The sequence below is a fragment of the Mustela lutreola genome, chromosome 8 (assembly GCF_030435805.1).
Source record: "Mustela lutreola isolate mMusLut2 chromosome 8, mMusLut2.pri, whole genome shotgun sequence".
Taxonomy (NCBI): domain Eukaryota; kingdom Metazoa; phylum Chordata; class Mammalia; order Carnivora; family Mustelidae; genus Mustela; species Mustela lutreola.
The window spans coordinates 98,999,532-99,015,067 of NC_081297.1; the positions used below are offsets into that span (position 1 = coordinate 98,999,532).

Sequence of the window (15,536 nt, forward strand, 5' to 3'; positions counted from 1 at the left end):
GAATAATCCAGAAGAATCCAAGGTCAAGTTTCCCTGTGGAAGTGAGAAAAAGAGGCTTTTTGACCGAGAGGAGTAGCCTGGAGGGCAGGAATGGGGTCTTGAGCAGAGTCCTGTGAACAGCAGAATTCTCTGGAAATTCTTTCCGAAACTATAAAGAGCCAAAATTAACCTATTAATTCAATACTTCTTTCACATGTATTACTCCTTTGGATTTCGCCAACACTTCACTGATATCTGCTGTACTTCGTATTTGGTGTGGTTTGTCGGAGGCGAGTGAGAGAGAGCCTTGTGAAGTGAAGTGAGGCTTCCCCACATTAAATCCGTGCCCACCTTAGAGAGTCCTTGAGCGTGAACTGGCATTAGGCCATCCTTGTCTGGGTACCCACTGGGGAAGCAAAGTAGAATTTGCAATCCATCAAATCAGTGACCAGGAGCACAAGTCAGGGGCATGCAAGAGATTTGTCCCCACCACAGGTTTCCTAAATACATTTACTTTGTCTTTAATGTGCTTAGTACAATGTCTAACCATGATAAGTACTCAGAAGTACTAGCTGTTCTATGCCTTATCCCACTTCAGAAATTTCCCTTAATGTCCAAGATTTGATAGAGTAAAGAAGGGAGGAGTAGGCCAAATTGGAAAGGCTAAACTTCTATGGTTTAGACTTATGTGATTGTTATTTTAGACTTAGGTGATCATTTTTTTAAGATTTTAGTTTTTAAAGGAATCTCTATATGCAACGTGGGGCTCAAAATTATAACCCCTAGATGCAGAATGGCAAGCTCTACCAACTGAGCCAGCCAGGTGCCCCTCAAGGTAAAATTTAGAGGTAAAGCAGGGGCAGATGGTAGAGGGTCTTGTGAATCATATAAGGCTGTTGGCTATTACTGAGAGAATGGGGAGACCTGGAGAGTATTGACAGAGGACTGACATGATCTAAAGGGTTTCAATGGCACGCCTGGGTGGCTCAGTCCATCGAGCATCTGTCTTCAGCTCAGGTCACATTCCTGGGGTTCTGGGATCAAGTCCCACATCTGGCTCCCTGCTCAGTAGGAAGTCTGCATCTCCTTCTCCCTCTGCCCCTTCCTCCCTCCCTCCCTCCTCTCACAAATAAATGAAATCTTTAAAACAACAACAACAACAAAAAGCTTTCTCTGACTCCTGTGTGGAGAACAGACTGTAATTTAAGGAGAGTGAAGCCGGAAGACCAATTGGCAGGCTAAATGTAGCGATCCAGGTTGCTCGGACCTGAGGGTGCTGCAAAGTGGTCAGATATGGATTTATTCTGCAAGTAGAGTTAGGAAGAGAGCCATCAAGGAAGACTGCCAGGTTGGTCTGAGCCATGGGAGGGATGATGTTACCACCAAGATAGCACCTGTGTCTAACACAGGTGCTTAGTTTGGTTGAGATGTCCATCAGATATTCAAATGGAGATGCTGAGGCAGAAGCAGCTTGCAATTGTCCTGAGCTCAAGGAAGTGGTCCAAGCTGGAGCTAGAGATTTGGGAATCAATGTGTAGATGGTACTTAAAGCCTTGAGGCAAGAAGGGAGCTGAGATCTTCGATGCATCCCTCACCACTGCATCCCGAGCACCCAGCTTCTACCATGTAGTTAGGTTTTAAGTTTCTACTGAGTGAAGAAATAGAATGCATACAGACTGAGGTAGGAGGGAGAAGCAAAATCTTTAATAGACCAAATCGGGTAAGGGCAGAAATTTAAAGCCTTTTATACGAAAAGCCCAACCTGTGTTCCAAGTTTAATGCAGTCATTTAGATGCTGGTTCTGTCTGATGAAATAAACATTTTTAATGGTTGGGGAGGCTGCTGCTTCTCAATTCAAAATATATGGCTTTCGTGGAAAAGACAGCTTTTACAAAAATTACTCTTGTGCAATCAATCATCTAGTCTTCTAGTCATTCTTGTAGTGCAATCAGAAAGAGAAAAAAATCATTAGTTTAGGAGGCAAAATTTCTATTCCGAAGTCCTATATAATTCATTTGACTTTACCTGCTTGGCCGCAAAGCAGGAGCTCTTAGTGCTGGTCTTTGGGACTGAGAGACAGTGTGCACGTAAGGAAGGGAATAGATACTTGCAGCTAACAGAGTGTAAGATGCCATTTAAATGAACATTATTATTATTATGCTTTTAAAATTAAAGATGCGGGGTGCCTGGGTGGCTCAGTCAGTTAAGTGCCTGCCTTCTTTCTGCTCAGGTCATGATCCCAGAATCTTGGGATCGAGTCCTGAATAGGGCTCTCTGCTGGGCAGGGAGTCTGTTTCTCCCTCTGCCTGCCACTCTATCTGCTTGTACTCTCTTTTTGACAAAAAATCTCAAAAAAAAAAAAAAAGAATTAAAGATACTATTTGTCACTAGGTATACAATTTCTGAAGTGTCTAGAGCTACTAGCTCCTGATCTTTGTGACCTGTGGAGTCTATACTGGATTTTTAGAGCTGTAGCCCTATAGGAACCTATACACTAAGCAGAGAAGCCCTCGATCTTGTACCCACGTGACTCTGCCTCTGACAGCCCCACCTACCATTTTTGGACCCAAACAGGAGGAAGGCTGTTGGGTACCTGGTAGTGATGATGCCTGGGAGGAGGAGCCTACGAGGATAAGCTCAGATTTGAATGTGTGGGGCCAATGCCTCACCAGACAGTCAGTGAAGCAGCAGGACTTGAGGCAAGCCTTTCCATGCCTAAGACTAAGAAAGACACTATGGAATCCACTATGGACAGGTAAAGCAGTCTCTTCATGGGTGGTTGCCCTGGCTTTTCTCTCAGAGTAAATCTGAGTTTTCAGATCGGTAGCTATCCCTTTCTCTCCTCTCACTATCTGACTCACTGCTTGGTCAATATGTGCATTTATTTTTTCAGGCGCTGTCTCATCTGTTCAGATCTTACATGCTCTCTGCGTAATTCTCTGTTCTGTCTCTCTTCCACACTCAACTGTCATGCACCACGTATGGCCACATACTGCAGTTAGAACTAGTTTATGGTAATATTAACATAGCAAGTGTTTAGACATCCAAAGCATGGAAAGGTAATAACAAGAATATAGTATACTAAGAACAGTAACAGAAACTGTAATAATAATTTTGTAAATATTGAACTGCAAAAGGACTTTGTAAACCTTCCTGGGGAGATTTTATTGAATAATTTAGCTACATACTGAATAATTCAGCTACATAGTAAGGAAATTATTTTTTAGTGCCAATATTAAAAATTGCTTGAAAGTCACTATGATGGTATATATCTATTCCGGGAAGAAAAAAATCAGTCAAGTTATTTAATGTTATAGTTCCAATTACTGGGCTGTTAATGGCATTTTTACTATCTACCTAGTCTTTCAATTTCTTCAGACCCTGCTTAACATATTTCTTAAAATGTATTTAATAAGATTTACACAATATTTTCACATGCAGTTTATGACAAGTTATTACCACAATTTATTTTATTCCTACTTTTATGATTACTAAAAATATGAGAATACTTAATCCATAAACTTTACCTCAATTTAATTTTGACAAAGAATTTACACTACACAATTAAGATTTTTATTTCTTTAAATTTTTTTAAAGATTGTATTTTTAAGTAATCTATCGGTACACCCAGCGTGGGGCTTGAACTCACAAACCCGAGATCAAGGGTTGCACGCTCCACCAACTGAGTCAGCCAGGTGTTCCCCAAAATTAAGATTTTTTAATGGAAAACTAAAGTTTTCAGAAAATTTTCTTGAGGGCGAAAATGTCAACTGTCTGCTCAGCTTGCAATGAGATCGAAAATTAATCTGAGGTGTAAGTCAGAGGTAAAGGGTTCAGTGAAAATATTTGTACATGAAATGCTAGGCGATAACTAATAGTTGGAATTCAAAGGCAACAAGGAGAAAAGACGAAATTCAACAGGAGTAAAAGGGAAATATGTAATTATCATTAGGGAAAAGGATATTTGCAGAGGGCACCAGTGATGGCACAGGACAGGAGAGGACTTGGTCACGATTATTTTTAACCCATTTGTCTCCAGTTTGCATTGCTGGGGATGCAGCAGGTTCTGCCTCAGGGAGCACAGCTGTCTAGAGCAGCTGTCAAACTGTGAGCTCGAAAAACTGCCCCTACAAAGTCCTTCGTACCCAGAAGAGAAACTAAGAGAGCAAGGTCCTTGAAACTGAAGGAAAGTGAGGGACCAAGAAAGTTAATTAAAAGGTCATAGGCAATTTGCTTCACTGTGACTGGTCACTTCTGAAAGAAACAGTAACGACGGATTTTTGTGTGAGCAGAAAGCTAAAGGCCATCTGAATTCCCTTAGCTGTGCCATGTCCTTTCCTATATTCCCAGAACACTTTTGCTTTCTCCCAACAGCAGATGCCCCCAAAACACCTGCTTTGCCTGACACAGTGCCCTCCACCCTTTTCTCAGACATACAGCCCAGAAGGGTACATTAACTGTTTAAAGAAATTTATCAGTGAGGAATGATGCTTAATCTGTTTAAAACCGAGCCCCAAGACATTTTTCCCCCTTTTACTTCAGTACTGATTAAGCACTTATGATGTATTCAACTTATGCTAATGATTATATGCAAATTATGTCCTGACAGTAACAGTAATGGTGGTAAGTGCTATGATGATTAATATACAATTATTTTATTTTATTTTTTGGTATATGAGAACTTGGCATGTTTTCCCCATCAAAACTCATGATCTTGGTTTTCTTTTTTTTTTTTTTTAAGTTTTATTTATTTGTCAGAGACAGAGGGAGAGAGAGCGAGCGAGCACAGACAGACAGAGAGGCAGGCAGAGGCAGAGGGAGAAGTAGGCTCCCTGCCGAGCAAGGAGCCTGATATGGGACTCGATCCCAGAACCCTGGGATCATGACCTGAGCCGAAGGCAGCTGCTTAACCAACTGAGCCACCCAGGCGTCCCAAAACTCATGATCTTGGTAAAAAAATATGGAACTCTTCATGAATCTGCATGTGATTTTCACAGGGGCTGTGCGAATCTTCTCTGTATCATTCCAATTTTAGCACATGTGCTGCCCAAAAGCAACATTATCATTTTAAAATAAAGACAGCGATTATTAGATCTTTGTTAGCATTCATGTCAGATTCCTGCTAACTGAATTCCAAAACAATATGATTAAACAATTTTCATATTGTTTGGTATAATGTGTATACTGGTGATTAATCTAGTTCTCTGCCTCAGGATTTAAAGTGTATTTCAGTAAGCGTCCTGTGTGTGAAGCGCGACATTTAAATTGAGACAGCTATAAAAAGTATGTTCCTGCTTACTTAACTCATCAGGCTGACACTTGGGTATTTAACTTTTAACTTCACGGTCTATCACATGTATTGCTTTAAAATTAATTCTCAACGTCTGTCCTCCCCCAAAGACTGGTACGTGTTTTGTAGAAGCTTTCTTCACAATAGCCCCAGAGTGGAAACAATCCAAACGTCCATCTACAGGCAGATGGGTAAATGAGCTATGGCCATGCAATAGAATATTACTTGGAAGTAAAAAGGATCAAATTACTGATACATGCAACACAACAAATGAATTTCAAATTCATTATGCTAGGTGCCAGAAGCTGGACACAAAGGAAGAGATAATGTAAGATTTATATGGAATTCTAGGAAGTGGAGAGAAATGTAGTTACAGAAAGATTAGTGGTTGGGGGGGAAATACTGACTGAAAAGGTGAAATAAGCAAATTTGGGGGAGGGGTGCCCTGGAAATGTTCTGTGTCCCAATTGTGGTTCCACTTTTGGGTGTTTACATTCGCCAGGACTCATAAAACTGCACATTTTAAATGGGTGAAGTATGTAAATTATACCTCAGTGTATTTAAAAAAAAAAATGAAGGCGAAAAAGTTTCAATTCTCTTGCCAGCAAACCGTATTCAAATCCTTGCCTAGGTCTTTACTTTTTCAAGAGTTTACTGCACTTCTGCTCAATGCCATTAGGTGGCAGCATTATTTCCACAACTTGGTAAATACATTTCTGGAAAAGACCAGGGACAAAAACCAGAGAGACATCACTAGTGCTTTGGTATCAACCACATTGTATAGCTTGTGTTACGTCCACAGCTGCAAAGAAACTTTGGCTAGCTGAGAGTATTTCCACAAATTCAATTCAATTTAGTGCTTACGACATGCAAAACACTGTTAGGCATAAGGAAATTAGAGCAACCAGTCCCCACATGTGGGCGACACAAGTAATGGATTATGTTGCCGAGTTAAAAAAAAGCAGCAGGATGCAAAACTGCATGAGATCAGTATAATCAAAATCGTGTAAATATGCTTCTAAAAAGACTAGAAAAAATCTTAACATAATTGTCATTAGACACTACATTGAATTATCATTAGACACTGTAAATCATTACATTTTAAAAATTAAATTTTTAAAAACATTTTATTTTATCTTTTTTTCTCATAAAGTGATACTTTCTGCCTCAAAACACAGAAAATCCAATTGAGAAAACAGAGATGTCAATGATCAGTTGGTAACAGACGATGAGAGCTTTGACAGGGATAGACTAGGTAAACTGGAGAATGAAGCTACAGGAAGGGTTTTTGTTGCTGTCAGTGTTCAGCTTTTTGCCTAGAAATTTTTCTATAGCAAGGTGAGAAAGAGCAGTTGAATTGTGAACTGGATTTGAAGGATATATAAGTTTTGTCCAACGAAAAAGGTAGGAAAGCATTCACTGAGAGGAAGTGCATCAGCTAGGTGACTGGAAAGAAAAAAGACCGTACAGGATCAGATACTAGTGCCAAGGGATCAGCTGCATAGGCAATTGAAGACAGGGAAAGGAAGGGGAAAAGTAGCAGGAAAGGAAGCAAGAAATGTCGATTTGATGATCAAATGTAAAAACTGGCCTAAATACCACCTTAGAGTTTGGGATTTATCCTGTAGGCACAAGAGATTCACTGGGGATTTTTCGGCATAGAAACGACATGGTCACACCTGGGTCTTTGTGAGATCGCTCTGGCACAGTACGAAGAATGTTCTTTTGGAGGGACTGGGGGGGGGAACCAGACCAGCTTAGAAAGCCAGGACAAGAGATAAACCTAAAGAAGATTGAGGGCTTAGACTGAAACAGTGAACCGAGGGAATAATGCAGATATGAACCAGAAATATCTGGAGGTTTAGAAAATAAAAATACTAAAACAAAATTGAGATTTGAATAAATAAATTTAGACCATTAAATATGGAGGAGAAGAATCAAAGATAAGCCCAAGCTTTTCAAATAAGCCTAAGCCTAAGCTTTTATTTGAGATGAAAAAGTAAAGAGACAGGATAGCCAGGACAGAGGACAGTTTAGGAATTACTGTTTTGACCATGTTGGGTTTGAAGTACATACTGGACATTTAGGTAGAGTTTGGAGGGGAACTTTGAAAAAATTATGGAACCAAGGAACAAGTTTTTAAGTCCAAGTCGTCAGCATGTAACAGACAGCTATGGGAGGAGACTATCCTATGACGTCATACCATTTGGGGGTTCTGGCTATGTCTCAATTTTTTTTTAAGATTTTATTTATTTGTCATAGAGGGAGAGAGCACAAGCAGGGGGAGTGGAAGGCAGAGGGAGAAGCAGATTCCTTAAAGACCCGATGTGGGACTCGATCCCAGGATACTGGGATCATGACGTGAGCGAAAGGCAGACACTTAACCAACTGAGCCACCTAGGCGCCCTCAACTGGTCTTAAATATAAGCATGAAGAGGGGTTTATAAGGGGTTCCAAGTTCAGCAGGTCTCAGGTATCCAGCAAGGTAAGAAAGAGGATCTTCTCTGGTGTGGCTCAAATCATTAGAGATTTTTTTAAAAACTGGAGGAAAGCCAGGAGTGAGCGGAGAGTGAGTGGTGCTCCTGAAAGTTCCTCCCTCTCCTCACCCACAGCCTCCTGATGAAGCAGAGGAAATTTCTTTACCATTTCAAGAATGTCCGCTGGGCTAAGGGTCGCCATGAGACCTACTTGTGCTACGTGGTGAAGCGGCGGGATAGCGCCACCTCCTTTTCACTGGACTTCGGTCACCTTCGAAACAAGGTATCAGTTAATTGCTTCCAAGCTAGAGTGCAGGCACTTTTAGAACCATCTACAGAGAGTACTACTTTCAGCCAGTTTCACACTTAGGTCTCCACCAGATTTCAGAAATCTTTTTCTTTCTGTCCAGGAAACCACAGTAAGTATGCCCTCACATTATGCCACTTCACGTCCTCCCCGATCATGCTGGGCACATTACTGCCACCCCTTGCTTCAATGCCAAGAGTAACTGCCCCCAAATATTCCTTCACTTTCTTCAGCATCCTAACTGCCTTTGAGATTAAGGAAGAAATCCAAACTTTGATTTGGAAGAATATCATCAGCTCATTCAAGCTAAATTTAAATAAAAACAAATTTTTAGAATTTTTGAAAGTTAAGGAAAAAGTAGCAAAAAATAATGACTCAGTTCTGTTTTCCAAATGATTTCTAGTCCCTCCTGCTTACATATACCACAGGCTGATGAGTACATTCAGTATGGTGAGACCCAGAATACTCAGGGAAGCCTCAATTGGTTGACTGATTCAATCAATCTCTAGATTGCATCTGCAAGATCAGAGAATTACATTTTCAAGCGACTTCACCATCTCCAGATGGGCTTACATAAACTTCTGCCAATGAGTATTCCCTGTCTCAAAACAGGCAGCAACATCTGATTTTGGTGGGATCCCAGGGAAGACTCCATAATCTGTAGGTGGACCAACATTGTCTGGCTCACTGTTAAGTGTTTATTTTACTATTCAATTTCCTTTGCCTCCATTTGTCTTGCGTAAATTATCTCACTGCAATTGTTTTACATTCTAATCTCTTTCCTGTTGGGTGATGAGACACATTCTAAGTAGAGAAGGCTTTGCAGTTACCGACCCTTCATTTCCTTCTTATTTAATCCTCGCAATCGATACAAGCCCATTGTACTGGTGAGGACTTAGAAGATCCAAGAGTTGGGTGAGTTGTCCCAGTCACCTCAGTAATGGCACCAGGAAATGGAAACTAGATCTTCAGATCTGGGACTAATGACTTCTCTGCCATACTAGGCAGACTTGCTATATTTCACTATTGTGAGATTATTACAATCACAGGGATCATACGATGAGCAAACCCATTATTTCATTGTTCTGAACCCACATCAGTCCTGTGACCTCTCTTTCAACATTCCCTGTTGGCCTCTACCCGCTCCAGTCCTCAACCACGCTTCCTACCGCCCCCTAGTGGTCTGGTGTGTTTCCTAAATGTTCCAGCAACAGACACAACTCAGAACTCTGGGGTACCGTGATGCTACTTCAGCCGACCCAGCGCACCCTCCTGCTTTTCTGTTCGACAGAAAACCCACAGCCTTATTGTAACCCTAAGGCCCAAATGCAGACACCCTAAAAAAGCTGACTGTGGCAGGCAGATGAATTCGTGGCCGTTAAGCTGCCAGCACCGCAGGAAAGGTCACTAAACGTCACTCACTCAAGTCCCCCCCTCTGTCTGCAGTCGGGCTGCCACGTGGAGCTGCTCTTCCTCCGCTACATCTCCGACTGGGACCTAGACCCTGGCCGGTGCTACCGCGTCACCTGGTTCACCTCCTGGAGCCCCTGCTACGACTGTGCCCGGCACGTGGCCGACTTTCTGAGAGGGTACCCCAACCTCAGCCTGAGGATCTTCACCGCGCGCCTCTACTTCTGCGAGGACCGCAAGGCTGAGCCCGAGGGGCTGCGGCGGCTGCACCGCGCGGGGGTCCAGATCGCCATCATGACCTTCAAAGGTGCGAAGGGGACGTGGCCGGGACTGCAATTCAGGAGAAAAATCAGAGGGGCCGGGTGGGGGGTGGGATTCAGCCCAAAACTGACTAGAATAGAAGGAAGAAAATTAAGGGCATGGACACTTGACTTTGTGGGAAATGAGATCTAAGCGGGGGGGGGGGGGGGGGGGAGGGTTTTCTTTCTTTCCTCTCCATTTTGGGATCTGAACTATCTGCCCCATTCCCCTCCTTTTTTGAAGATTATTTTTATTGCTGGAATACTTTTGTGGAAAATCGTGAAAAAACTTTCAAAGCCTGGGAGGGGTTGCACGAAAATTCCGTCCGACTATCCAGACAGCTTCGACGCATTCTGTTGGTAAGGGGCTTCTTCGCTTCTCGTTGGCTTTCTCCCTCCGAAGTCATCTTTTCCTGGAGCTCCTTATATTTCCCTTTCTTATGTTTTTGACATTGCCTGTGCATGTGTGTGCGGGTATCACTCTCCATTTCTCCTCTGATGAAAACCTTCCTTTATGTTTAGTTAGTTCTCCTACATTTGAGTTTGTGCTTCTGTTTCACAGTTCAGAGCCCTCTACCGAGATGCCTTTCCCTTTCCCTCTTTTCATCACCCACAAGTCTCTCCGTTGGACTCTCCTCAGGATTCTGTTTTCCTTCTGATACAATTCCTTCCTGTCCTCTTCCTATACTCCCCCCAACTTCCTTCCTTCCACAATGTTACAAATGCATCCACTGGGTTCATTTCTTTCTTTACAGCCCCTGTATGAGGTTGATGACTTACGAGATGCATTTCGTACTTTGGGACTTTGATATCATCCTCCAAGAAATGTCACTTAAAATGAACCATCTCTGAAGACAGTGGGTAAAAAGACTATCTTGTAAGCATTCTGTTGTTCTTCAACTCTCATTTCCGTAAGAGTTTAGAGAGAAAATATTCATGTACAGGACTTTGTTAAAAACAAACCAAACCAAAACAAAACCCCGACTTGAAAGTACAGAAGGAACACAGGCCCACCCGGGTAATGCTGCAACTGGCGCAGCTTCTAATGCAATAGCGCTCCCTACTGGGAAATGACAGAATTGCAGGGAGCACCTAAAGTATGTTCTTTGACTCTGGCGGGGAGGAAGCAAAAGGTAAACCTGTAAAAGCATGGTGAGAAGATCAAACGTTTATAATATGTATCCTTTATTATCTGATTCATACAGAATTTTCAATGATATTGGTGATAGATTTTTCTACTCTTTTCCTTTGGGGTTCACTTTCAAGTGAACAAACTCACACCAGTCCATGATCTATATAGAACCTCCTAACGAAAGGATCTGGGTGATTATAACCCCCAAACATCTTCCCAGGGCATTAATATCTAACCATGTACTGTATGTTTTCATTGTCTCAGGTATGTTTTTATGTTTGTACATAGAAAAGTTCTTTTTCTTGGTATGAAATATGCATGATTGCCTTCAGGCTATTTTATAATAAAGGATCTTAAAGTGAATGAGGACTGTGAAGAACACACTGTAAAAGTTAGCCGATACCAAGTAACACATCTGGAAATATAGATCCTTTTAAAGAAGTCCATACGTCAGAAACCACAACCACAAATTTCACATTTAATTAGGTAACACTTGGAAAAGAGTTCCTTCATTCAATATTGAGAAAAACCTGTCCTCTCAGTGGGTCTCTTGAACAAAGTCAACCAGGCCAATGTTTCTGACTTTTTGTATGTATCCAATGCTCCTCTCAAAAAATTGCTCATTATGTAGGAGAGTGTAGTAAAAAGAGAATAACATTTGGAGAGGAAGGATAACAGAGCATTCATTACAAAGTGTTTTCTCCTGCAAAACATAGGGAGCAACATAGCAGAGAATGTCTTAACAATGAGAAAAATATTCAAATAACTATATCACTGAGCAATTATTACCTAGCAACCCTTGCTATGCAGATAAATAGATCTGCAAGACAAGTTGAATGCACAACTGTGTTGTTTTACAAATACAAATGGGTGTCAGGACCAATCAATAGGAGAAAGAATAACCCTTTGCAACAAACTGTGCTGGGACAACTGGATATCTATATGTGAAAGAATGAATTTGGATCTCTTACCATATACCATATACCTTCATGTAAGAACTAATTTATCAAATTTATCAAATACCTTCATGTAAGAACTAAAATTATAAAACCCTTAGAAGAAAACATAGGTGGAAATCTTCATGACCTTGGATATGGCCAAGTCCCTTAAATGACACCAAAGCACAAGCAACAGAAGGAATAGAGAAATTGGACTTCTTTAAAATTGAAAGCTTTTGTGCATCAAAAGACAGGCAAGGAAGCAAAAAGAAAACTTGCAAAATGGGGGGAAATATTTGCAAATAATATACCTGGTAAGACTTTTTTTTAATTTTTTTTAAGGATTTTATTTATTTATTTGACAGCAACAGACACAGTAAAAGAGGGACCACAAGCAAGCGGAGTGGGAGAGGGAGAAGCAGGCTTCCCACTGAGCAGGGAACCTGACTTGGGGCTCGGTCCCAGAACCCTGGGATCTTGACCTGAGCCAAAAGCAGAAGCTTAACAACTGAGCCACCCAGGCACCCCCTGGTAAGACTATAGTAGACAGAATATACCAAGAACTCTTACAACTCAATACAAAAAACAAACTAATTTAAAAATGGCAAAAAGACCTGAATAGACCTTCCTCCAAAGAAGATACACGTATGGCTAATATGCACATGAAAGGTACTCAACATCCTTAGTCTTTAGGGAAATGCAAATCAAAGCCACAATGAGATACCACTCATGCTACTACAGCATGACTATCAACAACATTAAAAACCATTACAATGTTGCTAAGGATGAAGAAACTGAAACCATCCATATTATTAAACGGTGGACATGTAAAATTGTGCGGCTACTATGGAAAACAGCTTGGTGGTTCCTCAGAAGCTGAACCACAGAATTACTGTATCACCCAGCAATTCAACTTCTAGGTATAAATCCAAGAGATTAAAAGCATGCATTGAAATAAAAACTCATCTATGAGTATTTATAGCAGGAGTATTCGTAATAGGCAAAAAAAAAAAAAAAAAAAAAGGAAACATTCAATTCAATGTCCATCAAGTGATAGGTGGATAAATAATTGTGTGTGATATCCATACAACAGTATTTTATTTAGTCATAAAAAGGAATGAAGTAGGGACACGCTACAATGTGGATAGATCTTGGAAACATTGCGCCAATGGAAAGAAATATAGACACAAAATGCCATACATTTTTTTATTCCACTCTTGAAATCTCCAGAACATGTAACCCCACAGAGACAAAAAGATTAGTGGTTGCAAGGGGTAAGAGGGAAAAGGGCATGGGAATGAATGCATATGGAGTTTCTTTTAGGGGTAATGAAAATGGCCTACAATTCAATAATGGTGATGGTTACAAAACATTCTAAATGTACTAAAACCCACAAACTTGTATATTTTAGAGCTGTGTCTGAATGTATAAATGGATTTATAAATATAAATTTTATGTTATGCGAATTTTATCTTGATTTTTAAGACAAGTCAATATGACTTGAGTCAAGCAACCCTGAATTTGAATTCTATTTCTCACAACAGTGTACAAGATATAATTAACCTCTCTACAGCCTTCATTTCCTATCTCTACATGAGTATGATAATACAAACTTCTCACATATTTTTGGTAAATATTAAATTAGAAGATAACACAAAGCTGGTACTATCTTAGTGATTAGCACGGCAACCCTTTCTGTTTTCAGGGCAGAAACCTAGAAATCACCCTTGACACATCACCTTCTGCCCCCATTTCCGGTCCTATCCACTTTGCATACTAAATACTTCTTGAATTCATTTACTTTTCTCTCGCTCCTCTACTAGTACCTAAGAAAGGGGGAAAAAAACAACAACAAAAAATTGCCCGATTGTTGAAAGCAGGCCTGATACTTCTAGCCAGGCCATTATTAATATCCTGCTGGACATAAACAATCTCATAGACTACTAACCTCAGACAAGATTACTCAGACTGATAAAATGAGAAAGCAAAACCATTTCTTCATTTGTCTGAACCACCCCACAAACACCACCTCTCTTGACTGGAAGGAATGACTGCTACTTCTTTACCAATTACAGCTTTATCCACATTCTAGTCAGTCCTCCCGAAGATGTGACACACCCAATTACACAACTGACCGAATTCCCTCACCATATCTAATCTAACACAAATTCCCATTTTCTTAGCCCCTCCCCCCAAACAAACCAAAGCCCAAATTCTGAAATTAAATGCATAGTCATGAAGTGTCTCAGTAAGAGAAACACCCTCATAGTGAGACACTTCATGCTCATGACTCCCCATAATGTGGGTTCTCCCTCACTGCAAGAGTATAAATCCTACTTGTTCAACTACAGAAGGTGTGTTATTTATTATTGTCTTTGAATGGAGGCCATTGACACATCTCAGTTGGAGCTACAGATATCTTTTAGTCTATTGTCATAGTTACGACATTTACTAATTCTTACTATATTTTACTGGGAAGTGCAGAGGCCACTGTGAGGCAATAGGCTTGAGCAACTGAAACAGGAGTGAGGCAAAATGACCCACAGCGACCACCCTGGTGACACACAGGCTCATTAAGACACTCACCTCGAAATCGCTGTAGGTCTTAATTAACCAATTGGCTAGTTACAACTGGGCAGTTACCAAAAGGGGAAAGTTCCATACATTCCATACCCTCTCACTCTGCCCTGTAACTGTGGTACCTCACCACCATTTTGTGGTAGACAGTCTCCCTTGCAATGTATTCAATAAACTTCTCTTTTGTTCTGCCCTGGGTGAATTCTTTCGCAGTGGCCTCCTCTCAGTCTGGATGCCCTGCAAGAAGTAGCCTGTGGTGGTGATGATATGGCTGGTTTTAAGAAAATTTCATGAGAAATAAATACTAAATCTGCTAATTAATCATTCATTCTCTCTAATATTTACTGATCAACTATTAGAGCATTGTGACCAACATAATGGAGATTATGTATTTATGTATGTATCTATATACCTTTGTTCAAAAAGCTTACATTCTGCCAGAAAGACAATCCATGTACAAGAAAATACAACATAGGTTTTTAAATGGGGTTGGGGTACTTTTTGTTATTAACTGCTATTTATAGTATTTTAGATTTTAAATTTTTCAATTTATTAAAGATCAAATTTAAGCAGTGAACTTTTAAGCCTTTGTTTCAAACTTCAAAATTATTTTATGATTTATAAGTCTAATTTTGTATTAAATAAGAGCAACCACTTTCACTTGCTTTTTAATGTTAGAGTAACCCAAAACAGCAATTAAACTTAAAAACTCCTATTCAGGGGCGCCTGGGTGGCTCAGTGGGTTAAGCCACTGCCTTTGGCTCAGGTCATGATCTCAGGGTCCTGGGATCGAGTCCCGCATCGGGCTCTCTGCTCGGCAGGGAGCCTGCTTCCCCCTCTCTCTCTCTCTGCCTGCCTCTCCATCTACTTGTGATTTCTCTCTGTCAAATAAATAAATAAAATTAAAAAAAAAAAAAAAACTCCTATTCGTGGGAGTGCCTGGGTGGTTCAGTGGGTTAAGCCTCTGCCTTTGGCTTGGGTTATGGTCCCAGGGCCCTGGGATCGAGCCCCAAATCAGGCTCCCTGCTCAGTGGGGAGCCTGCTTCCCCCCCACTCTCTCTGCCTGCTTCTCTGCTTACTTGTGATCTCTCTGTGTCAAATAAATAAATAAAATCTTAAAAAAAAAT

At 40.8% G+C, this 15,536-nt stretch overlaps 1 protein-coding gene and 1 non-coding gene across 2 annotated transcripts; one reads left to right on the forward strand and one right to left on the reverse strand.

Annotated features, from left to right (window-relative positions):
* The first annotated feature begins 2,641 nt into the window (after positions 1–2,641).
* AICDA (activation induced cytidine deaminase) lies at positions 2,642–14,914 on the forward strand. The gene is made up of 5 exons (XM_059186224.1): positions 2,642–2,734; positions 7,882–8,029; positions 9,500–9,770; positions 10,007–10,122; positions 10,518–14,914. Exons 1-5 carry the CDS (start codon positions 2,691–2,693, stop codon positions 10,569–10,571), a joined length of 633 nt encoding a protein of 210 aa, XP_059042207.1. The 5' UTR covers positions 2,642–2,690; the 3' UTR covers positions 10,572–14,914.
* LOC131840035 (U6 spliceosomal RNA) lies at positions 4,934–5,036 on the reverse strand. Its single transcript, XR_009357152.1, has one exon. It is a non-coding gene; the product is annotated as a U6 spliceosomal RNA (small nuclear RNA).
* Positions 14,915–15,536: the final 622 nt, after the last annotated feature.